At 47.7% G+C, this 24137-nt stretch overlaps 1 protein-coding gene, 1 non-coding gene and 1 pseudogene across 2 annotated transcripts in view; 2 read left to right on the top strand and 1 right to left on the bottom strand.

Annotated features, from left to right (window-relative positions):
- The window catches only part of Ttc39b (tetratricopeptide repeat domain 39B), a 115968-nt gene that overhangs the window by 6959 nt on the left and 84872 nt on the right, over nt 1-24137 (top strand). The window contains exon 2 of the mRNA XM_075947028.1: nt 20957-20991. Within this exon, the coding sequence (XP_075803143.1) occupies nt 20957-20991 (35 nt within the window). The remainder of the gene's footprint in view (nt 1-20956; nt 20992-24137) is intronic.
- LOC142834495 (5S ribosomal RNA) lies at nt 2328-2446 on the bottom strand. Its single transcript, XR_012907588.1, has one exon. It is a non-coding gene; the product is annotated as a 5S ribosomal RNA (ribosomal RNA).
- Nucleotides 3889-4825, top strand: LOC142833542 (small ribosomal subunit protein uS2 pseudogene; annotated as a pseudogene).

The following is a 24137-nucleotide window of genomic DNA, read 5'->3' as shown; positions in this document are numbered from 1 at the left end:
ATGTCACTTACTTTTGTAAGTAAAATTTTTTGGGACAGCAGCCGTGGCCATTTGTTTAGATGCTGCCGGTGGCCACTTTTGCACCACACTTGAGCAGCTGGGTTAAAGGTCTTTTGGTAGCACCTAGTCCTGGGTGGTTTCTAGGAATGTAGTTTATTTATAGATGTTGTAGAGCCTATGATTAAGTTTGCTTACTTCCTAATTACTTAGATTTCAGAATCTAGGAAAAGCTAGTCTGACACAGCCTGTCAAGTGGTGTATGCAGACCTAGAGTAGCGTGGAAGCGGGTTTGAACCTCTGCTTGTACAGCCTTGGGTAAGGCGCTTAATCCCCCGGTTTCTCCATCTTAAGGATGCCTCCTAGCTGCGAAGGTGTAAGGTCAGGCAGAGCTGTAGCACCGGGCATAACCAGTGCTGGCGCAAATGCTGGCTCCTGGCACTGTCATCAAGAGCAACAGTTAGGCTTTCTTCTTCCAGACCCTGCATGAGCCACAGACCCCACTGGGGGTTCCCTTGGTTAATGCAGTTTCCTATTAGGGTGATTCCCAGGACTCCAGGTGAGAAAATGGTGCAGATCTACCATCCTTATGCTTTTCTAAGGGAGAAGAGTGAACTCTGTTCTAGCTCTGTCCACCACTGACCAGGGTCAGCGTGTGTCTGCAGGGGAAGTGCAAAGCTAGTCATCTGGGAGCGGTACCTGCTCTCCCAATGACCTATAGGTGGAAGGTGGGATAACTCTGGTTGCTCTGGATGTTGCGTTGTATAGCCCCTCTTTCAGTTGGTGGACGTCAGTGTTGTTACAGTGTTCTCATGCAGTGCCTTTTTAAGGGGCGAGGATTTTGAAAAGGCATGTTTCTGTGTGGTTACTGTTTCCGCTGTTATTGAGATGGTAACCACCCCCTGGAGAGCAGAGATTCGGTTCTTACAGTTCTAGAGAGTCTGAGATTCAAGACTGGGATGGATGCTTGCTGTGTTAACATGACCAATAGCATCATGTAGGGAAGGAGCATATCATGGAGAGAGTGAACTCATGTGAACCAGTAACCTGTATCCCCATATTTTTTAATAGCAGCGCATAGGATTGAACTCAGGGCCTCATATGTGCAAGGCCATATCCAGCTCAGCCATATCCTCAGACTAATAACCAATGCTAATAGTTACTAGCCCGTTACTGCCCGTGAGCAACCCTCACCTATAGTAATCAATATTAACCCATTCATGAGGCTTTTGTCCTTGTCTTAGTGTTCCATTGCTGGAAAGAGAAACCACGACGAAGGCAACTTCTGAAAGACAGCATAATTGGGGTTTGCTTATAGGTTTAGAGGGTTAGTCCATGATCATCACGGTGGGAAGTGGACAGGCTCGGCACTGGAGCAGTAGTGGGGAGGGAGAGAGAGATACTGGGCCTGGCATGGGCTTTTGAAATCTCAAAGCCCATCCTCCATGATAGATTTCCTCCAATAAGAACACACCTCCTAATCCTTCCCAAATATCTCCACTCACTGGGGACCAAGCACTTAGACACGAGTCTGTGGGGCCGCGCTCCTTCAGACCCCCACACCCACCCTCATGTTGTCATCACTCTCTGAAGACCCCACGTTTCAAGACAGTTGCAGTAAAGAATACAGTAAATGGAGGCCGGCGTGGTCTACAGAGCTAGTTCCAGGACAGCCAGGGCTGGGCTGCACAAGGAAACCCTGTCTCAAAAAACAAACAAAATAATACCAGAAAGCCCAATGTGCCCACTCTGGAGGACCATCTTCATCTGTGGAGTTATAGTATAAGAGGTTAAAGGGTAAAGGGAGTGGTGTGTGAGGACTCTTGGGCACTGGAGGGCGTTCTGGATTCTTGCTCTGCCCCAAAGCAATGTACCAAGCTCACTGGAGGGCATTCTGGATTCTTGCTCTGCCCCAAAGCAATGTACCAAGCTCACTGGAGGGCGTTCTGGATTCTTGCTCTGCCCCAAAGCAATGTACCAAGCTAGACTGTATGTCTAAAATTCAAGTCCATTCTTACCTTGCTTCTTAAAATTGTCTGGGGTTCTCATTGCTTTTGAGGTAAAGTATGATCATTTTATCACGGTGGCTCAGTGGTCCCCACACTTGAGTGTGCACAAAAGTCTCCTTGCTGGAAAGTAGGGATTCCTGAGTTTTCACATCAGTGGGGTTTTTTTTTTTCTTTTGAGACAGGGTTTCTTTGTGAAACCGTCTTAGCTGTCCTGGAATTCACTTTGTAGACCAGATTGGCCTCAAACTCCCAAATGCTGAGATTAAAGGCATGTGCCAATACTGCCTGGCTCTCACCAGTGATTCTTTTTTTTTTTTTTAAAGCCTGCAGCACCCGGTTTTCCCAGGCGGTCTCCCATCCAAGTACTAACCAGGCCCGACCCTGCTTAGCTTCCGAGATCAGACGAGATCGGGCGTGTTCAGGGTGGTGTGGCCGTAAACCTCACCAGTGATTCTTACTAGGTCTGGGGTGAGTCCTAGGTGCTTGGGTTGCTCATGTGGGCATCAGCGTTCCAGTATGCTTATTGCTCCTTGTCTCATGCCCCAAGGCTGGTCCTGTCTCATTCCCACCTGTTCCCTCTGCAGTTCCCATGCAGGCTAATCAAGTCTGTGGCTTTCTGCAGGCACTAGCACACCCACAGTTTTCTCTGCTGGCCCCCCAGCTGTTAGCAGTCTCCCTTTGGCCCATTTATTGTGGCATCATCCAACCATGATGGGATGTGTCCTGGGGTTCAGCAGGAACTGTGGCCTTTCTTCCCCTTAGAAAAAGTGGTTCTATAGTTCCAGTGGCAGGGTGTGTCCTCTGCCGGGAAAGAGACCGTCCCTCCTGGTTGGACTTGTCTGTTGTGTGATGAAAGAGCCTGACAAAGGGAGACAGGATTCCGAGTTCACAGCCATCCTCAGTTGTGCAGTTTGTGGGAGACGGGATTCGGAGTTCACAGCCATCCTCAGCTGTGTAGACAGTTTGTGGGAGACGGGATTCGGAGTTCACAGCCATCCTCAGCTGTGCAGACAGTTTGTGGGGGATGGGATTCCGAGTTCACAGCCATCCTCAGCTGTGTAGACAGTTTGTGGGAGACTGTATTCGGAGTTCACAGCCATCTTCAGCTGTGTAGACAGTTTGTGGGGGATGGGATTCGGAGTTCACAGCCATCACTAGCTACATAGACAGGTTAAGGACAGACAGCTTGGGTTACATGAGACCTTGTCTCAAGAACAATCACACAAGCAAGCAAACAGCCGACCACCTGGCTTTATTGAGCTGTGATTTACACATCATAAAGTTTACTTCTTCGCCCCCTCCGCGTGGTGCTAGGAATCTAATCTGATCTCTCAAATGTGCTGGGCCAGTGAGCTATAGCTCATACCTTTTGTTCAGGGACTTTTGTCTTTTAGAAAATTTAGAGTTGTGTAACTATCTCCTCAATTCCACTCAGCTTTTCTGGATCCCCCTTTCTTTTTAGTTTATTTTTAACACTTAAAATGGTTAGAAAATGAAAATCCCCAGGTGTATTGAAACTGAGCACCTGTTCTGTGTGCAGAAAACAAAGCAGACTGGAGTTCCGGGTGCGTTTGGCTCCGGTTGGGCAGGCACAGATACTGTGATGTCACCAGGAGGCTTGAGGGTTTCGTGAGTTACCGCTGCCCACGACGGGAGAAATGTGTTCTGTTTGCAAGAAGACATTCATAGGTGATGAGGATGACATTCACCCCCTAATTCCCTGTTCATTCCCTGAGGCAGCTGCGGCTTAGCCAGCATGTTTAGGTTTCACTTGGAAGGAAGCACCAGCAGTCAGACTTCTAAGCTCTGGCCTGTTTAGAAAACTGGATGTCGTCTCTCCGCGCTGCCCCGGGACGGGTCTTGATTCCCGACATAACTTAAAGGGAAACTTACACAATGTCCGGAGCCCATGATGTCCTGCAGATGAAAGAGGAGGATGTCCTCAAATTCCTCACTGCAGGCACCCACTTAGGTGGCACCAACCTCCACTTTCAGATGGAGCAGTTCATCTACAGAAGGAAAAGCGACGGCATCCACATCATCAATCTGGAGAGAAGCTGGGAGAAGCTGTTGCGTGCAGCTCGGGCTATTGTTGCCATCGAGAACCCTGCTGATGTCAGCGTCATCTCCTCCAGGAACACTGGGCAGCGAGCAGTGCTGAAGTTTCCTGCCGCCACGGGAGCAACTCCGATTGCTGGCCGTTTCACCCCAGGGACCTTCACTAACCAGATCCAGGCAGCCTTCCGGGAGCCACGGCTTCTAGTGGTGACCGATCCCAGGGCTGACCACCAGCCCCTCACAGAGGCGTCCTACCTGAACCTGCCCACCATTGCCCTATGTAACACAGAGTCACCTCTGCGCGGACATCGCCATCCCGTGCAACAACAAGGGAGCTCACTCAGTGGGCCTGATGTGGTGGATGCTGGCCCGGGAAGTACTCCGCATGCGTGGCACTATCTCCTGTGAGCACCCATGGGAGGTTATGCCTGATCTTTACTTCTACAGAGACCCAGAGGAGACTGAGAAGGAAGAACAGGCTGCTGCTGAGAAGGCCGTGACCAAGGAGGAGTTTCAGGGCGAATGGACGGCACCAGCTCCTGAGTTCACTGCTGCTCAGCCAGAGGTGGCTGACTGGTCTGAGGTGTGCAGGCGCCCTCAGTACCCATCCAGCAGTTCCCTACTGAAGACTGGAGTGCCCAGCCAGCCACTGAGGATTGGTCAGCAGCTCCCACAGTGCAGGCCACCGAGTGGGTTGGAGCCACCACTGAGTGGTTCTGAGCTCCTCTGCAGACACCTGAGCAAAGAAAAAAAGGTGGAAGGAAAATAAAGTTCCTACAAGCTGTAAGAAAGAGAGAGAGAGAGAGAGAGAGAGAGAGAGAGAGAGAGAGAGAGAGAGAGAGAGAAAGAAAAAAAGAAAACTGGACTGCCCTAGCAGCTAGTCTCAAGGAGGACAGAGAGTCAGACAAAATTGCCTGGATTTCAGATTTGTTCTATTTCAAGCAAGACATGTGGGCAGGAGGGGAGAACATAGGTGGGCTTGTAGACATGGGTGGGCTTCTGCTATGGACTGAGTGCTCTTTGGGTCCCTCAGTGGTGTCCTCATCAGCCCACTGGGAACCCTGATGCTCATCTCAGGTCGCTGTGTGTCGCCCTGTCAGATGGCCTCTGGCATAGTCATAGACTTGATTGCACTCCTGGTTAGTAACTAGGTATCAGTCTTGCTTTTTACAAATGCATTCTTACGGCAAGGGTTTTGTAGTGTGGGATAGGCTGTAGTAAGTGGCATTGTTTCCAGTACTGCAGGTAGCCACATTGCTTGTGTTGGCTTTGCATATTAATTTGCTTATAGTAATTTAAAAATGTACTTTAAGTAGGAAAGAGTTTTGTATTTAAATTCAAACAGCAGTAAAAGTCTGCTCGAAGAACTGACTTAAGCTGGCTAATTTTGGTCACTTTGATACCAGTTAGAGTCATCTGCGAAGAGGAAACAAATTAAGAAAATACCCCAAACAAAACAAAACAAAAACCCAGGCTTTAATGTGTAAAGCCTGGCGGTGGTGGCTGTGGTAGTTCACACCTTTAATACCAGTACTCAGGAGGCAGAGGCAGGTGGATCTCTCTGAGTTAGAGGTCAGCCTGGTTTACAGAGCAAGTTCTAGTACTGCCTGGGCTACTCGGAGAAATCCTGTCTTGAAAAACTAAACCAAACAAAGAAAATGCCTCTACTGGATTGACTCGTGTCCAAGTCTATGGGGCATTTTCTTGATTAATGATTGAAATGGGAGAGCCCAGCCCACTGTGGGCAGTGCTACCCCTAAGCAGGTGGTTCCGAGTTGTATAAGAAAGCAGGCTGACCAAGCCAGTAAGCAGTCTTGGTCTCTGCGTTAGTTCTTACCTTGACTTCTCTCAGTGATGGACTATGACCTCTAAGCTCAAGTAAGCCCTTTCCTTCCTTGAGTTGGTTTGTCAGTGTTTTATTATCTCAGGACATAGCTCAAGTCAGGGAAGCAAGGGAAAGGTGTCCTGAGCCAGTTTCCTAGCTCATAGAGCTAAATGAGGCAGTTGCAGCTTGTCTCCTGGGTAGGTGTGGACCATTCATGAATGAGCTTGGCTGTGCTTTGGCCCTAGAGGTGTGGCTTGACCACGCCCATCTTCAGCCACTTGCTTATTTCATAAATCATACACATGGCCTTTTCATATGACTTTTCTAGGTAGAACCATGGAAAACAGACTTCCCTGTTTCCTCCCATCATCCTTCAGCCCAAGTATGAAGTTAGTTTGCTTTGGGTTTTATTTACTAGGATGTTTGTGTTTAAGAATTGCTATTTGAGTTGCTTGAGTTTCACTTAAAAAATGGTCAATGAGAGTTTCCAAATATTTCTGAAATGGCCTAAGCACATTTTTGTTGTTCTATACTGCATTTTTATGTGGTGTTCTTAGCGTTGACTGTTATAGAATCAAAACATTCAACTCTGAAAAGTGCTGAAGATGTCCAGTGTCCTGCAGAAGCAAATATTCAGCCAGGATTTAATTCTTTGTAGAAGAATAACCACATTCTTCTCATTAGAGACAACTTTGTTTTCATCTTTATTTTTATGCTTTTAAAAGTACGTTCCTGTTTGTGAGTATTTTGTTTGAATGGATGTCTGCCATCATGTCTGCCTGGTGTGTTTAGAGTTCAGGACAGCATCAAATCCCCTGGAACTGGTTTAGAGGTGGTGGTGAGCCACCATGTGGGTGCTGAGTAGAACCTGGGTCCTCTGCAAGAGCAACAAGTTCTCTTAACCGCTCAGCCATCTCTTCAGCCCCTTCATCTTTAATAAAAAATAAGATTAGGTGTATGCTCAAGTGCTGTCTTTAAGCAGGTTTTTAAAAAGTGATTTATCAATCAATGTTTGATTTGTACTTCTTTTTGTTTATCTATCTGTATATCTGGTGTTGCATACAGACATCTTGGGCAAAAAGGGGTTGTCAGTAGAGACAATTTAAGAAGCCTCCCATCTGAAAGTACACAAGCCCGTGTGAGAATGAGGGTCTGTTTATCACGTGACAGTGGGTTAGATGTGGACATTGTAAAGAACCCTTGTTCATGTGCTGACGACCACAAAGACCTGGCTCTCCACCGAGGCCGCTGGAGACTGCCATCTTTTTCTAATTTCCTGAAGCAAACAGATGGGTTTTAAATAGCACCACATACCCAAAGGGAGCCTGGCGTCAGCTCCCTCCTCCCTCTCCACCCGCTTGCCCTTTCTCCGCCATCCGCCACTGCTGTGGAGTTGGTAACATGGCTGCATTCTGCTCCTCTGTGCCATCACTTGGGTCCCCTCCTCAGTCCCGTGCTGGGGTCTGACATGGCCCCGCCATTGTGCGAGCGCCCTGTTTGTATCTTTGCCTTCTCTGATCTGTTCTCCATGGTGTCTCCCCTATCCATTTCAGACATTGATTACACGTTTCTTCCCAGTGTACAGACTTTCAGTGACTGTCCATAGTAATTAGAAGAAAGCCATGCTCCTTGTGACCGGAATAGTTCTGCTCTTTCTTCTTCCAGCTGTCTCCTGTCCATTCTCTGCCTCTTTCCCCCTTGGTGTGCCAAGTCATTCCCTACCACAGTGCTCTTGCGTGAGGCTTCCTGACCTAGCTGACTCAGCCGTGGCCAATTCCTGAACTTCCCCTCCTCACCACTTAGGTCATATTTCCAAAGAGGCTGTGCTGGCTGGTTTTATGTCACTATGACACAAGCTAGAGCCACCAATTGAGGAAATACTTCTATAAGATGGACTGTAGGCTAGGATGTAGGGCATTTTCTTAATTAGGGTTTGAAGACCAACTTCGTTGTGGCTGGGGCCACCCTTGGCCTAGTGGTCCTGGGTTCTATAAGAAAGCAGACTGATTAAGCCATGGGGAACAAGCCAGTAAGCAGCTCCCCTCCATGGCCTCTGTGTTAGCTACTGCCTCCAGGTTCCTGTTCTGCTTGAGTTCCTGTCTTGGCTATTTTTTAACGATGGACTGTAATGTAGAAGTGTAAACCCTTTCCTCCTTTTGGTCTCGGTGTTTCATCACAGCGATGATAACCCTAACTGAGGCAGAGGCTTTGCCTGGTCCCTATCTTCACATTGGCTGGGTTCTTTTCTACACAGCGCTTTGTTTTCTTAGCTGTGGTCATTATCAGCATGATCTTGTTTGTTTACATCCTTTTTGTTATCTGTCTCTTCTATCTAATTTTCATTTCAGGAAGCAGCAGTTGATGTAGTTAAAGGAGGAAATGAGGTACTGGAAGGGCGACAAGAGTGTTTGATCTAGGCTCTTGCTCATAAGTCACGTCAGTCCTACCTGGAATTGACCCCGCAAGGGAAGACCCTGGTGCTCTGGGCTGTGTTCCTTAGCTTTCTATTCTTTGACAAGATATCTGCCGTAAACCATTAAAGGAGGAATTGTTTATTTTGGTTTCAATCCGTAGTCAGCTGACTCCATTGCTTTTTGGGCCCTTGGAAAGCAGAACATTCTAGTGGGGAGATGTGGTGGAACTGGTCTCAGGGTGACCTGAAGCTGGGGTGCAAGCGAGAGAACGCTCCCTATGGAGTGACTTCCCTCCACAAGCCTCCATCTCTTATAGGCTCTGCCACAGTTCGGTAGTACTCACGTTGCCAGCACTGCCTTTGAGCATCGAGCCGTCAACATATGGACCGCTGGGGTCGTCCAGGACAAAAGCCATGAGTGCCTTCATGACATTCTGCAATGAGCTAGAGTATATTCCCAGACATTGTTGCTGACATAGTCTGTTCTCACCTCCGCTTGGCAGCAGAAGAAGCCAGAAAGGGGAGAAAGATGGCTCCGGCCCTCTAGGTGGCCAGTGTATCTTGTCGGAAGGAATCTGTGGTTTGTTTTGTTTTGATTTGTTTTGTGTTTTCAATATTTAGCCCTGGCTAGCCCAGAAACATAGGTTCCTCCTTCCTCCAGTCTCCACCTCCAGAGTCTGGGATTACAGGTGTGTGCCCCCTGCCTAGTATAGATAGGTGTGTTAGCAGGTGGAACCTAATCCACTCCCAGGCATTTAGACGGGTTGAGAGATTAACTACTGGCTTGTGATAAAGTCAACATCAGACAGCAACAAGGCCAAACACACTCTCAAAGTCCATTTGGGGCTGTACATTGTGTGTCAGATATGAGAGGCAGTGGCTAGATACGTTAGACAATTGGGAAAAAAATTCAGATACATCTCAGATTCACACATAGAAATTCTGATAAAGGAATTCTCATGATGAGCAAGAACTAAGTATTAGAATTTTCTCAAGAGGAAAGATTGTGAGAATTTACAAGTTATCTGCATCAACTTTTGGGACAATTTGAGCACAGCGATGGTTAAGAGCAGTGGGTATATATTGTAGAGCATTGGAAACAGTAGGAATCTTTGAGTCCATGCTGATGGGAGATTAACACATAGAAGGGTGGCTGTGGTAGAATATCATGGGCAGATCGGAATGGTGTTAGATCGCTGCAGGAGTTGGGTTTGTAAGCCCAGTGCAAGGAAGCCAAATCAGGATGGCTCTGTCCTAGGTGCTGAGTCTAGGGGCATATTTGGGTGAGGCATAAGGTAGTCCTGTGAGCTTACATGCTCTTTTTCCAGCCAACTTTTTTTTTTTTTACATTAGTTAATAAAGTTGTTGTGTGCATATGTGTGGGAGTCGCCAGTTCTGTCCTTTCATCCAGGAACTGAACTCAGGTCTGCTGGTGCAGTGACAAGCGCTCATCTGTTACACTCTCTTGCTAGCCCGCACCATAAACTTCTTAGTAATTGCCAAACAAAAACAGTCTCAGTGCAGTGGAGAAATGGACCGAGGTGCTGGTGATTAAAATCAACACCGCTGGAGGGGCAGGTGTTCCAGATAAAATGTCCTGAGAAGGTATGGAGCCCTTTCTGTCATGGGTTAGTACCTTACTCTACTCATAGAGATCTGTCAAGAAAAAAGACTGTCAATGTTCTAAAAGAGAATAGTATACAAATTCCAGATTAAGAAGCAGGAGAGTCATGAGAGCCGAGTGCACTAGCTGGCTCTGGCTGGAGCTCATCCTGCAGGATTGAAAAGTGCTGAGAAGATGCCACTGGGTCACCTGACATATGGTACCTGGGTAGTAGTATAAAGTGGTCTGATTTATAGAACCGGGCTGTGGAAGAGGTAAACATGTAAACAGATTTTTTTTTCTTTTTTGGTCAACAGCTCCCAAATAACAACACAGAGACAGCTTATTCATTATGAGTGGCTTATAGCTTAGGCTTGTTCCTAACTAGCTCTTATAACTTAAATTAACCAATATTTTTATTAATCTACGTTCTACCATGTGGGTTTTACCTCTATCTCAATCTGTATGTCTGACTCTTCCACATCTGGCTGACTTCTCTGCCTCTCTTCCTCCCAGAGTCCTCTCTGTTCCCGGAAGTTCCACCTATATCTCCTGCCTATTGGTTGTTCAGCTCTGTATTTAACCAATCACAGCAATTTATCTTCACACAGTGTACAAATATCCCACAACATAAACCTCACTGACCTTACTCCCAGATGGTTCAGAAAAATCAATTGTGGGATGGCTAGACAGGAAGTAGGGGAAAGGAGTGGGGGACAAAGGAAGAGCAGGTTATAAAACCAATGTGGCAACGTGGCAAGAGAGGTGAATTTTTGGGTAAGTGGCATACAGGTGTTCCTTGTGCTAGTAACCTGGCGACTAAGTGTGTTAGTTTGCAGTTTTTTCCAAATGATGTTTTATTAAAAAGTTGCCAGGGCAGTGACCCACATCGGAGCACTGGACTGAGCTCCCAAAGTCCAGTTGAAGAGTGGGAGGAATGAGAATATGAGCAAATAGGTCAAGACCATGATGGGTTCACCTACTGAAACAGCTTACCTGAGCTAATGGGGGCTCACCAACACCAGCTGGCCTGGGAAGGAACAAGCATAGGTCCAAACTAGTCCCTCTGAATGTGGTTCACAGTTGTATGGCTGGGGCAGATTGAGGGGTCATTGGCAGTGGAACCAGGATTTATCCCTACTGCATGTACTGGCTTTTTGAGAACCTAATCTCTTTGGATATAAACCTTGCTCAGCCTAGGGATAGTAGGGAGGGCCTTGGACCTTCCACAAAGCAATGTGCCTCACCCTCTCGGAGGAGTGGATAGGGGTGGGGTGGGAGGGTGTATGGAGGGAATGGGAGGAGGGGAGAGAGTGGGAACTTGGATTGGTATTTTTTTAAATCTAATAAAATAAAATAGGGAAACAGAAATACAGTTGGAGAGATATAATAGAATAAATATAATATGAAAAAATTTGCCAGGGTGAGAAGGATCAGGTGTATGGAAGTGCCTCTGGCCTTACTGTGCCCTGCTTTCTTCTGAGGTGCTGGATCTGCTTCTTAAAGGGACAGTCTCCCGTTTAATGGCGTTCAGATTGCTCATGCTCTGTCAGGGACACACAGGCATTCTTGCTAGGAAGTTTAAACCGCTCAGAAGCTAGCACGATCTTCCTTCCTCTTTACCATTCTTCCTCTCCGACCTCAGAAGGAACCTGCTATGTCTTATATGACTTATTGGTTAGCATTCTCACAGGGCGTCTTACAAATATAAATGGGATGCTCCATCATGCATCTCTTCCAGAACTGTGATTTTTTCACTTAATATGTCTTAGAAATAGATCCACTCCTGTTTTTCATGTAACAACTGAAGAGAATTGAGTGAGATAATTGTACTGTAGTTTATCTATGGAAGATCATGCAATCAAATATTTTCCCTAAGACTCTATGTTAACAGGATCCTTGTCCACGGACATTTTTATTAATTTATTAATTGTGTATCACATATGCATGCATATGTGGGCACCTTCATGCCACGGCAGGAGTATGGAGGTCTGGGAACAAATTACAGGCGTCTCTCTACCGTGTGGGGCCTGGGAATTGAACTCTGGCCTCCAGTCTTGGGAGCAGTCATCTTTACCCACGGAGCCGTGTTTTAGCAGTGTGAAACTGAAGAAAGAGCACTGTGGTGTGAACTCTGTTCCTTTTCTTTGAAGAGTACTCCCTTTAGCGATAGTTCAGGTAGCACTAAGTCTTGGTTCTGCTTGCTATTGGTCCCATGAATAAAATTATTCCCCTGCTCCCTCCATACTAGGCCCTTAGCTGTTCTATGAATTGTGGGTAGGTAAGGTATTGGTTAGCACTGGACGGCAGGGGTGTTGCTATAGCAAGTGATCTGCAAGGTTGATTTTGCAACCATAAAGATATTAGCCAAGTAATATCAATGAACATGAAATTACTTTCTCATCTATGCTAAATAAATTCAGTATATATAATTGTAAAAGACCTTTTACAAACAAATGTTATGTTTTGTGCACTGCAATATGCATCTTTTAGAATATCTTTTATGTATTCTTTGACATTCCATACATGTGCATACTGGATCTTGATCATATTTCCTCCTAAATGCAGTGCACATTTTACATGCATGCATTGCTCATTCCTCTGTGGAGTCACGATATGTTATGGTTTTTCAAGACAGAGTTTCTCTTTGTAGCCCTGGCTGTCCTAAATCTCTGTAGACCAGACTGTCTTGAACTCATAGAGATCCGCCAGGCTCCCTGCAGTGTGAGTGCTTAAAAGTCCTGACTTTAGAACTTCTCCCTTAAACTGCAACATCTCCTTATAAAGTTAACTTTGGTTTTTTTATAAAACGTTAATATGTGAGCAAGGGAAGCTAAAGCGCCCTGTCCCAGTCTTTTCGTGAGAGCGACATCTGGTGGTTGAGTTATAATCCCATCACTTCCCTGGGCTTGTTGAAAATTCCAAAGAATCCTTGTGTGAGCTGTTTGCTTTGCTTGGTAGTCACAGCACCCAACTGTGGAGGATGTGGTTGGTGGCGTTGATCCTTGCGCACTCCCAGAAGCCCGGTGCTCCTTTTGGGTGCATCACAATAACCAGCCGTCCCCGAGGTTTGTTTGTGTGTGTGATGGGCAGATGGCTGCACTGAGTTTTATTTTTTTTAACTTAATTTTTTTTTTTATGTATTGCAAAGACTTTATGACTTTGGAACTATGCCATCCTCTCTGCTTTACTCCTGGCTGGATCCCCACAGGTTATGAGTGTGTTGGCCAAGGTCACACTGCTCCCCGGGGCACTGAGGACTGTGAGTCTGTACCAACAGTTCTGCTTCCCATGCTGGGACGTGAACTGTGTGAGAAGGAAATGCAGTGCGGGGTTCCGAGGGAAGAGATGGTGGTTAACATGTGGGGTATCTCTTTGCTACAAACACACTCTCTTCTGATTATTTCCCCCCTTCCAGGAGATGCTCAGAATCTCGGATATAAAAAAAAGAGTTAAGAGCCAGGTGGTGGTTGCCACGCACACCTTTAATCCCAGCACTCCGGAGGCAGAGGCAGGTGGATCTCTGTGAGTTCGAGGCCAGCCTGGTCTACAAGAGGTAGACTCCAAAGCTGCAGAGAAACCCTGTCTCAAAAACAAAGCAGAGAGAGAGAGTGACAGAGACACAGACAGAGAGAGAGTTAAGCATGATGAGGGCTTCTAGCGCTATCTTCAGGAGTCAGCCGACTCACCTAATTTCTGGGGATGAATATCCCCTGCAGCTGTATTGGTGCAACCTGTTTTGAGTCAGGCCTGTCTTAAGAGAGAGAACATTGTGTCACCAAAATCCTTACAGAACTTCTGGAGGGGGTTGAGATTCCCATCAGAGCGTCAGGAAGTGGAGGATTCAAGGGACTTGTCTCAGGTCAAGGGCAGAATCAAGGTCCGCACCCAGACTGGTCTACCTCCCAAGCCTAAGTGGTATTTTCCACCATCCTCTCCTGGCAGTGTGATTAAGTCACTAATGTATATTTATTTATGGTGATAGCGCTCAGACAAGCTTGCCCCTTAGACGGCACAGCACCTGACGGAGCATGTGACCCCCTAGACTTTCCAGGGAGTCCTGCACAGACTTGAAGAGTGCTTTTTGCTGGGGGGTGGGGAGGGAGTTGGTGGGTAGGGCAGGGAGTTGGTGGGAGGGAACTCATTTCATCACGTTGTGGTTACGTCAGTGGGCACTGACTGCCCTTGACTCTCCGATCAGAGATCACCCCGATTCTCCTAATGACTGTCTCCTGTAGGTATTGTGGGTGTCCCCCATCTCCCCAGGTTACAAATGCTGGACTGGGTGGAAAGGGTTTGCTGTGATGAATGAAAAGGAGGTGGGGCAGACAGCTCACGCGAGTGTGCTTGGTTTGTGTCACCCTCCTGCCCTGAAATGATGAACGGTGGTGTGGTGTGGGCACACTTGACACACCCTCCTCCAGGTGTTAGGGCCTCCATGCCACAGTCATCGAGTGACCTCCTAAATCACCTCCGCACATTTCTGCGGCGTTGATCAAGGCTCTTCTGTACTTTAGCAGCATCCTCTGGTGGCGACGTGCCGTGCCGTGCCGTGCCATGACGTGCCATGACGTGCCGTGCCGTGCCGTGCCATGACGTGCCGTGCCGTGCCGTGCCAGCTCCGTGCCGTGCCGTGCCGTGCCGTGCCGTGCCGTGCCAGCTCCGAGCCGATGACGCACCAGCAGTTTTTTACGTGTGTGAAGGGAAAAGCACTTTTGTGTGTTTGACATTTTTTTTAATGAAGATCTTCACGTCATTGTGTGTGAATCATGTGTCGTGTGTAGGCTGCTTCCGTAGTCATCTGGGTAAAATATAACCCACCAAAATGAAGCAGCTGCTTGATACAAGTGGACTGTTTGATTTTTTTTATAGTCCCCCTCCTTTTTTTTTTTTTTAAAAAAAAAGTTTCTGCGATAGGGTCTCACTGTATAGCCAGGGCTATCCTATACCTCACTTTGTAGACCAGGCTGGCCTCGAACTCACAGAGACTCAGTTGTCTCTTCCTTTGAGTGTTGGAATTAAATAGATGTGCCACCATGCCTGGCTATAGTTCCTACATTTATAGAAAATGGTCATTCCCATCAGAATGATTTAATCTATAACCCCAGATTTTTGCTTTTAGATTTGTGATTTAAAAAATTATTATGTTATTTGTAAAAATGAACTTTTAAGCATCAGAAGGCTTAAGCCAAATGCTCGTAGTCTCAGCACTTAGGAGGCTGAAGGGTGGCCTGGTGGGCAGATCCCCTCGAGCGTCAGAGTCCCATATCTGCCGAGACAACAAGGTGAAGGATGTCTGGAGGGGAAAAGAAGGAAGGAAGGAAGGAAGGAAGGAAGGACGAACAGAAGAATGTTTGAAGCCAGACATAATAGCTTTTAATCTCTGTGAATCTGAGGCCAGCCTGGCGTACACAGAAAGTTTTGGGTCAGTGGGTGAACCTTTGTCTGAGTTAGTAAGAGCACATTCCTGGGTGACCCTAGAGCCTGCAGTAGCAGGAGGCAGGAGGCTGCCTGCGAGGAGCCTGCCAGGAGCCTGTGAGGCTACGTGCAGTCGTAAAGGTCCCAGGCAAACTTGCTCTTCTGGTTGGTGATGTCACTATTAACACGATTAGAATTTTGTTTTAAAAGACAGTGTGGTGTTTTGAGATAAGGTCCTGTAGCCCATGCTGGTCTTGAATCTTCAGTCTTTCTGCCTCAGTCTCTGAGTCCTGGGATTAGAAGTCTCTGCCACCAGGTGTGACTTTAAGTTTTCCTGAGGCCTGTTTCTGTTAACTGAAAGTTTTCATTTTTCCTTAAAAATTTTAAATATGAAGGCCAGATTTAAAGACCTGTGGGTCAGAGGCTCAACGGTGCTACTTTCTTTTTCTTCCTTTCCTGTGTTCTAGAAAGTTGTATTTTGTTCACTGCTGGAGCAGTTTCAGGTGCGGCTTTGGAGCTGGTCTCTGCAGCAATAGCATTTATAGCTTGTGATTAAGAGCTCTGTGGTTCAGTTCAGGTCCACAAAGGACTCACTCTGATTTCCTTTCTTTATTTTTGAGACAGAATTTTGCTGTGTAGTCTTGGCTGGCCTAGACTTTATTTATATAATAATGTTCTTCCATTAGATAGTAGAACTGAAAATGACTCAGAAGAAACCAGAGGACAGTTGGGGTGGTGTTTGAGAGGGAAAGCAAACAAACAAAAAACAAAAAACCAGGGTAGGCAAGCTGCCCTCCTGGAAACAGTGGGTGAGGAGAAAGTCAAGTCTTTGGGGCCACAGGCCAGAGAACCTGGCAGGCTCGTTAATGGAAGATCATTAATGGAAGATCGTTTAGGAGCTGGATAGCTGTGTTCAGAGAGAGCGAGAATACCCGGAGCGCCAGCCAAGCTGACTGAGGATTTTGACTGCCGTCTGGAAAGGAGATGGAAGGAGGAAGCTATGCTTTCCTGTTGGAACTTGCGACAGCGGATGGGCTTAGCGAGCAGTGGAGCTCTGTCAGCAGCTGCGCCGAGGCGTGCTTCCAGCCTAGAAAGTCTGTATCTCATCAAGGGGACCATTGTTACTTTCAAATATTTTTTAAAGAAAAGATTTATTTTTATTTATGCGTATGTGTGTGTCTCTCTGCGTGTGTATGCACATGGGTTCACGGTGCCCAAGGAGGCCCAAAGAGGGTGTTGGATTCCGGGGAGCTGGAGTCACAGGCGGCTGTGATCCCCCGATGTAGACGCTGAGAACCAGACTCAGGCCCTAGGCACGAGTGGCCCACATTTATGACAGCTGAGCATCTCTCCAGCCCCACGCTCATCTTAGCATCTTTCAGGTGTGATGGACACGTTTCCTGAAGAATCTTTTCTTGGCCAAGTGATTGGCAAACCCACATGGCTTAACTCTCAAAGGGAAGAAGAAACAGTATTTCTCTGTGATCTAGAATGGCAAGTCACCATCCAGGGCTAGAGATACAGCTCAGTCCCATCCAGGGTTAGAGATACAACTCAGTCCCATCCAGGGCTAGAGGTACAACTCAGGTCACCATCCAGGGCTAGAGGCACAACTCAGGTCACCATCCAGGGCTAGAGGCACAACTCAGTCCCACCCAGAGCTAGAGGTACAACTCAGGTCACCATCCAGGGCTAGAGATACAACTCAGTCCCATCCAGGGCTAGAGGTACAACTCAGGTCACCATCCAGGGCTAGAGATACAACTCAGTCCCATCCAGGGCTAGAGATACAACTCAGTCCCACCCAGAGCTAGAGGCACAACTCAGGTCACCATCCAGGGCTAGAGGCACAACTCAGTCCCACCCAGAGCTAGAGGTACAACTCAGGTCACCATCCAGGGCTAGAGGCACAACTCAGGTCACCATCCAGGGCTAGAGATACAACTCAGTTCCATGCTTCAGGCCAAAAATCACAAAATAGCTGACTAAAAAGCATCAAAAAGCCAGGCAGTAATGGTGCATGCCTTTAATCCCAGCACTGGGGAGGCGGAGGCAGGCGGATCTCTGTGAGTTCGAGACCAGCCTGGTCTACAAGAGCCAGGATAGGCTCCAAAGCTATAGAAAAAAAAAACCTGTCTCAAAAAACCAAAAAAAAAAAGCAACAAAACAAAAAATAGCCATACTTTTCAAAGAGGACAACAAGCCCTGATACCTCAACCTTCCCTTTTATAAGGTATTGCAGATCCTTTTTCTCCAGTTTTTCTTTTATTAAAAAAAAAATACCAATCCAAATTCTCACTCCCTCCCCTCCTCTCACTCTCCTCCTACTCCCTTCACAGACCCTCCCACCCTACCCCCTCTAATCCTAAGAGAGGGCCATGCACCCCACCCTGTGGAAAGTCCAAGGCCCTCCCTATTACATCTAGGTTGAGCAAGGTTTACATCCAAAGAGAATAGGATCCCATGAAGCCGGTATATGCAGTAGAGAAAATCCAAGTGGCACTATCAGTGGCCCCTCAGTCTGCCCCAACTGTGCAAATCTTTTTAAATAACCTAACCAAAAAACTCTGCTATTACTGTGTTTATTGTGTATGAACAGAGCCAAAGTGAGAGGGCATATGCCAGGGCACACTGTCAGAGAACGGCCTTGTGGGCTTTTTTCCTCCCCTCCTGCCTTTTGTGGGTTCTGGGGATTGAACTCAAGTTCTGCGGCTTTGGTGGTGAGCTCATTCAGTTCCCACAGCCACCGCTCACCATCTGGTAGTGGCGGGTGTTTCAGACCTAAAGCAGGGAGCCGCTTCCTCCTTTCACGTGGTATTTTGTATTTTCTCTTTCTTCCAATTAGTTATTTGCAGAGGAAACAAGGAAGATGATTACAGATTATAAGTATTGTGGACGAAAGAAGTCAGCTGATGAGAAATTATAAGTTGCTATTCTTGGTAACTTTAATTAGCGTGATCAAAGACCTGACCTTGAAGAAATGACTTTCCGAGCTGAAACCGACTGAGGAGAGTCAGCCCTGAGCCTGGGGGGGGGGGGGGGGGGGAAGGAGTCGCTGAGAAGAATGATCTGTGGCTGTAGAAGGATAGCTCAGAGTCCGGGGCAGGTGGAGGTGTGCTCAGAAGGGCGGGTGGAGGTGTGCTCAGAGGGGCGGGTGGAGGTGTGCTCAGAGGGGCGGGTGGGTGGAGGTGTGCTCAGAGGGGCGGGTGGGTGGAGGTGTGCTCAGAGGGGCGGGTGGGTGGAGGTGTGCTCAGAGGCTGGGGTGGGTGGAGGTGTGCTCAGAGGGGCGGGTGGGTGGAGGTGTGCTCAGAGGGGCGGGTGGGTGGAGGTGTGCTCAGAGGGGCGGGTGGGTGGAGGTGTGCTCAGAGGGGCGGGTGGGTGGAGGTGTGCTCAGAGGCTGGGGTGGGTGGAAGTGTGCTCAGAAGGGCTGGTGGAGGTGTGCTCAGAGGGGCGGGTGGAGGTGTGCTCAGAGGCTGGGGTGGGTGGAAGTGTGCTCAGAGGGGTGGGTGGAGGTGTGCTCAGAGGGGTGGGTGGGTGGAAGTGTGCTCAGAAGGGCAGGTGGAGGTGTGCTCAGAGGGGCGGGTGGGTGGAGGTGTGCTCAGAGGGGTGGGTGGAGGTGTGCTCAGAGGGGCGGGTGGGTGGAGGTGTGCTCAGAGGGGCGGGTGGGTGGAGGTGTGCTCAGAGGGGTGGGTGGAAGTGTGCTCAGAGGGGTGGGTGGATGGAGGTGTGCTCAGAGGGGTGGGTGGGTGGAGGTGTGCTCAGAGGGGCGGGTGGGTGGAGGTGTGCTCAGAGGGGCGGGTGGAGGTGTGCTCAGAGGGGCGGGTGGAGGTGTGCTCAGAGGGGCGGGTGGGTGGAAGTGTGCTCAGAGGGGCGGGTGGGTGGAGGTGTGTTCAGAGGGGCGGGTGGGTGGAGGTGTGCTCAGAGGGGTGGGTGGAAGTGTGCTCAGAGGGGTGGGTGGAAGTGTGCTCAGAGGGGCGGGTGGGTGGAGGTGTGTTCAGAGGGGCGGGTGGGTGGAGGTGTGCTCAGAGGCTGGGGTGGGTGGAGGTGTGCTCAGAGGGGCGGGTGGGTGGAGGTGTGCTCAGAAGGGCGGGTGGAGGTGTGCTCAGAGGGGCGGGTGGGTGGTGGTGTGCTCAGAGGGGTGGGTGGAGGTGTGCTCAGAGGCTGGTGGGTGGAGGTGTGCTCAGAGGGGCGGGTGGGTGGAGGTGTGCTCAGAGGCTGGGGTGGGTGGAGGTGTGCTCAGAGGGGCGGGTGGAGGTGTGCTCAGAGGGGCGGGTGGGTGGAGGTGTGCTCAGAGGGGCGGGTGGAGGTGTGCTCAGAGGGGCGGGTGGGTGGAGGTGGGCTCAGAGGAGTGGGTGGAGGTGGGCTCCGAGGCTCTCTGGCAGGTCTCTGAAGGCTGTGGGAAGGAGCTGGGTTCAGCACAGCGAAAGCTCCTAAAGGGTTTTGGGGGGGGGGGGGTTGGTGTGTGCAGGGTTAAAGGGAAAAAAGAGGGGGCTATTGTGTGGACATTGGTGGGAGGTAGGGAGGCCGGTGAGGTGGCCCTTGTAGAGGTGCTGGCAGCTTGGACCATGGTGTCATGCTAGGGGTGGAGAGAGAAGGGGCTTTGACACTGAGCTCTTTGGGAAGCATCCCAAGTAGCCGGGAGGCAGTCCCCTTTGAGTTTGTGTGAGTTCTGTGGGAGGATGTGTGTGTCTGAGTGTGGAGTGTATGGTACATGTGAGATGGAGCAGGGGAGAGAAAGGGGGACGGAGGGAGAGGGAATATGAATATGTGAATATGTTCTGGCTAGTTTTATGCCAACTTGACACAAGCTAGAGTCATCAGAGGGGAGGGCTCCTCAATAGAGAACATGCCTCTATGCTCTTGAGCTGTCGGCAAGCCTGTCGGGGGAGGGTCTGGCCCATTGTGTGTAGGGCCACTTTTGGGCTGGCGGTCCTGGGTTCTATAAGAAAGCAGGCTGAACAGGCCTTGGGGAGCAAGCCAGCAAACAGCACCCCTCCATGGCCTCTGTACTAGCTCCCGTCTCCAGGTTCCCGCCTTGACTTCTTTCAGTGCTGAGCAGCAGTGGAGGTGTAAGGTAAACAAACCCTTTCCTCCCGTGCTGCTTTGCTCGTGGTGTTTCATCACAGCGGCAGGAAGCGTAACTAGGACATGGTGATGCTTTTGAGCAGGTTACTGGCATGCAGCAAGCGGCGTGTGGTGGCGGGAAGCCTAGCTCAGGATGAGAGGCTTGGTGGGGAGAGATGGAGAGATGAAGGCCTGGAGGAAGCTGACATGTAGTCAAGGAGAAACTGAAGACTGATTCAGGCATGTCCTGTTACTCACAGATGTTCTACATCAGCGGTGAATGAAACCAAGGAATAAAAGCAACTGAATGCCACAGGCCACACTTTGATACAGGCAACGTTGACTGCGGGCTGAGTGTTTTTTTTTTTTTTATCAGTCTCAATCACAGTAAAAGCAGAGAGAAAGAAATCTCACTTAAATTCAGAGACTGTGTGAGTGGAATTCCATCGGCTGGTAGTTGTAACTGTCCCTGCTCGTCCCTACCCTCTTCCCTAAGCATAGACTCACCCTTTTCACATTAGAAGTTCTTCACTCTGGAGAAACTCACTCTAGTTTTTATTCCTTTCCAGGACATCTTTGAAGATGCCTTGGAGACCATCTCTTTGTAAGTAATAATATAATGAAGAAATGTTATAGTGAGAAATTCATTGTGTATAAAATGTCAATATTTCAGCGGGCAGTGGTGATAAATGCTTTTAATCTCAGCACTGAGGAGAAGGAGATGGGTGGGTTTCTGAGTTCAAAGCGAGCCTGATCTACAGAGAGAATTCCAGGACAGCCAGGACTATTATATAGAGAAACCTTGTCTTGGGAAAAAAAAAGTCAATATTTCATTCTCAATTTTTTGAGCGAAGTGGCCACTGTCTGGAACAAAGTCAGTGGTCTATAGTGAGAGTCAGGATGTGATCACACTCGAGGAGCTACCTAACTTTCTCAGCTGCATTTTAGTTCTTGCATTGTTAAATAAAAAAAAGGGCTTTCCAGCAAATTGTTTTGTTTCTGCTAACATTCTCAATGTTTTCTATATTATTTACATGATTAGTTTAGTTAATAGATTGTTGCTTTTGGTTCGTATTTAACTACTTGTTTGAGCCTGAGTAGTCCTTTGTGTTGTTGTGTGTGTGCTTTGTTTTTTTTGAGATAGGATTTCTCTGTGTAGCCTTGGCTGTCCTAGAACTAACTCTGTAGACCAGGCTGGCCTTGAACTCACAGAGATCTGCCTGCCTCTGCCACCACTGCCTGACCTGAGTGGTTTTTGTAATAATTTAAAATGACTAAATAATATTAGATGTAGTAGGACACCATAGTTCACTACCTCTACATTGTCAGACATTTAAACTGTTACTATTTTAAAAACTTAAAAAAAATTTTATGTGTATGAGTGTTTTACTCAAGTGTATGTCTATGCATCACATGTATGTAGTGCCCTCAGAGGCTAGAAGAGGACATCGAATCCTTTGGAACAGGAATCATGGACAGTTGTGGGCGGCAGTGTAGGTGCTGGGAATTGAACCTGGGTCTTCTGCAAGAGCAGCAAGTGCTATTAGCGGCTGAGCCATCTCTCCAGCTCTAAAAAAAAAAAGGTTCAAGTGATGTATGTTTTCATATTTTGAACTCGGTCACGTGTTTGAATTACTAGTTTATGTTTGAATTATTTGTGTGGCCCAGGCTGGCCTCTAACACTTGATCTTCCTGTCTCTAGAGTGTTAATAGAGGCATAAGCCACCAGCCTGGCTTTCTCTTATGTGCTTATGGATTTTAAATTATATGCATCTTCCATTTGCTATCGTCTACTTAATACTTTTATCTTAGAATTATAAATTTTTATTTTGATCACAATTCTTAATGTTTTTGTTGTTGATTGCCTCTCAGACAAAAAAGAAAAAAAACAAACCACTTTAATCATAGTAAGGATTGGAAAGCCCCTTTCGTTTTGAAATGGTCTCAGATTCTAGGAGTTCCTATAACCTGCCTTGACTTTCCTTATTATTCATTTAGTAACTAGCACATTGTATTTGCCGTACTGATGAGTCAACATGGATCCGCCTACATTTCAGATCTGAGTGTCCTCTCCATGCCTTATTGTGGGCTTTGTCCTTAGCTCTCAGTGTTTTTGCAAAGCTTTGGGAAATTTTAGGAGGCGGGGCACAGTAGCCTTTAGGTCACTGGGGACATGCTGATGGAGGAAATGATGCGGCCCTAGGCTCCCACTTCCCTTTTTGCCTCCTGGCTATCACAAGCTGAATGGCCTTCTTTTGCCCTGCACCTCCATCTACCAAGATGGACTGCCTTGTCATAGACCCCAAAGCAATGAGGCCAGCCAGCTGTGGAGTAAACCTCCAGAGTGTGAGCTCAAATAAACCGTTTGTTATTTTAAGTTGACAGATCTCCAGCATTTGTTACAGTAACGGAAAACCAATGCTGATCATTTTTTGTAACTGTAGCCTGGCCATTGTTCTTATTTCTTTAGATTTTACCTCGTGTCCCTTTTTTCTCTTGCTATCCCAACTAAAATATCATTCTGTATTTAGTCAGCATGTCTGTTTAGGCTGCATTATTATTATTGTTATTATTATTGTTGTTGTTGTTACTTTTCTGGAGACAAGATTTCACTGTCTGGTCTTCGCTGACCTGAATACAAAAATCAGCACAGCCGGGCAGTGGTGGCGCACGCCTTTAATCCCAGCACTCGGGAGGCAGAGGCAGGCAGATCTCTGGGCTCTGGTCTACAAGAGCTAGTTCCGGGACAGGCACCAAAGCTACAGAGAAACTTTGACTCGAAAAACCAAAAAACAAACAAACAAACAAACAAAAAACCCCCAAATATCAGCACATGGACTGTGTCCTTTGAAGAAATTTAAGTTGCTCATGAGTTTCGTGACATGTCTGGAGGTGTGGTCAGTTAGCACCATCTCATAGCATGTAGGTCTGCCATAAGTGCTGACCCACAGCTCTCCACCAGCTCTCCTGTGGGATTCTGTTTCTTGGATGAACCATTAGATGCTGGCATGTGCTCCTTGGTGCACTCACGACAGGCTATTCTTTCCTAGTTTGTGCATACATGCTGTGTATGGAATAATTTGTTCATAAAGCAACCGTGACATTCCATAGGAAGAGACATCATGGGGGGACATGTCACATGTATGTCAGAGCAGTTGCAGGGTTAATGTGTTCTCGGCAGTGGCTTCTCATGCTGCAGCACCCTGATAAAGTTTGAGGAGTTTGTGGGTGTTGGTAGGGTCCCGAGGTTGCATGTGGTGCTGGATGTGTCAGTGCACAAGGACTCCGGAGAGCTCCACAGACTTGGAGAAGGTGAAATAGCTCGGGATTTTCAGCTGGGTGGTTAGTAGCTTACAATGGAAGTAAAAATACTTTGTGAACATCTTTTCTTTCTCATCCTGTTCTTTTCAACCATAAGTTATACATTAGTATGATGTCATAGGGCCATTTTTTTCATTTGATTTGATCAATTGGTGTTAATGTATTATTTTGTCTATTTTAAGGTTTTTTTTTTTTTTTTTGGTTTTTCGAGACAGGGTTTCTCTGTGGTTTTGGAGCCTGTCCTGGAACTAGCTCTTGCAGACCAGGCTGGTCTCGAACTCACAGAGATCCGCCTGCCTCTGCCTCCCAAGTGCTGGGATTAAAGGCGTGCGCCACCACCGCCCGGCTATTTTAAGGTTTTAAGGGTAAATATTGACAAGTAATTGTTAGCAGATATTTAGTTATTTTTTTCATATTGGCTGGGTTCAT

The sequence above is a fragment of the Microtus pennsylvanicus genome, chromosome 13, assembly GCF_037038515.1.
Source record: "Microtus pennsylvanicus isolate mMicPen1 chromosome 13, mMicPen1.hap1, whole genome shotgun sequence".
In the NCBI taxonomy this organism is placed as follows: domain Eukaryota; kingdom Metazoa; phylum Chordata; class Mammalia; order Rodentia; family Cricetidae; genus Microtus; species Microtus pennsylvanicus.
The sequence above is the reverse complement of the archived record's forward strand: the minus strand, read 5'-3'. Positions and strand labels throughout refer to the sequence as shown.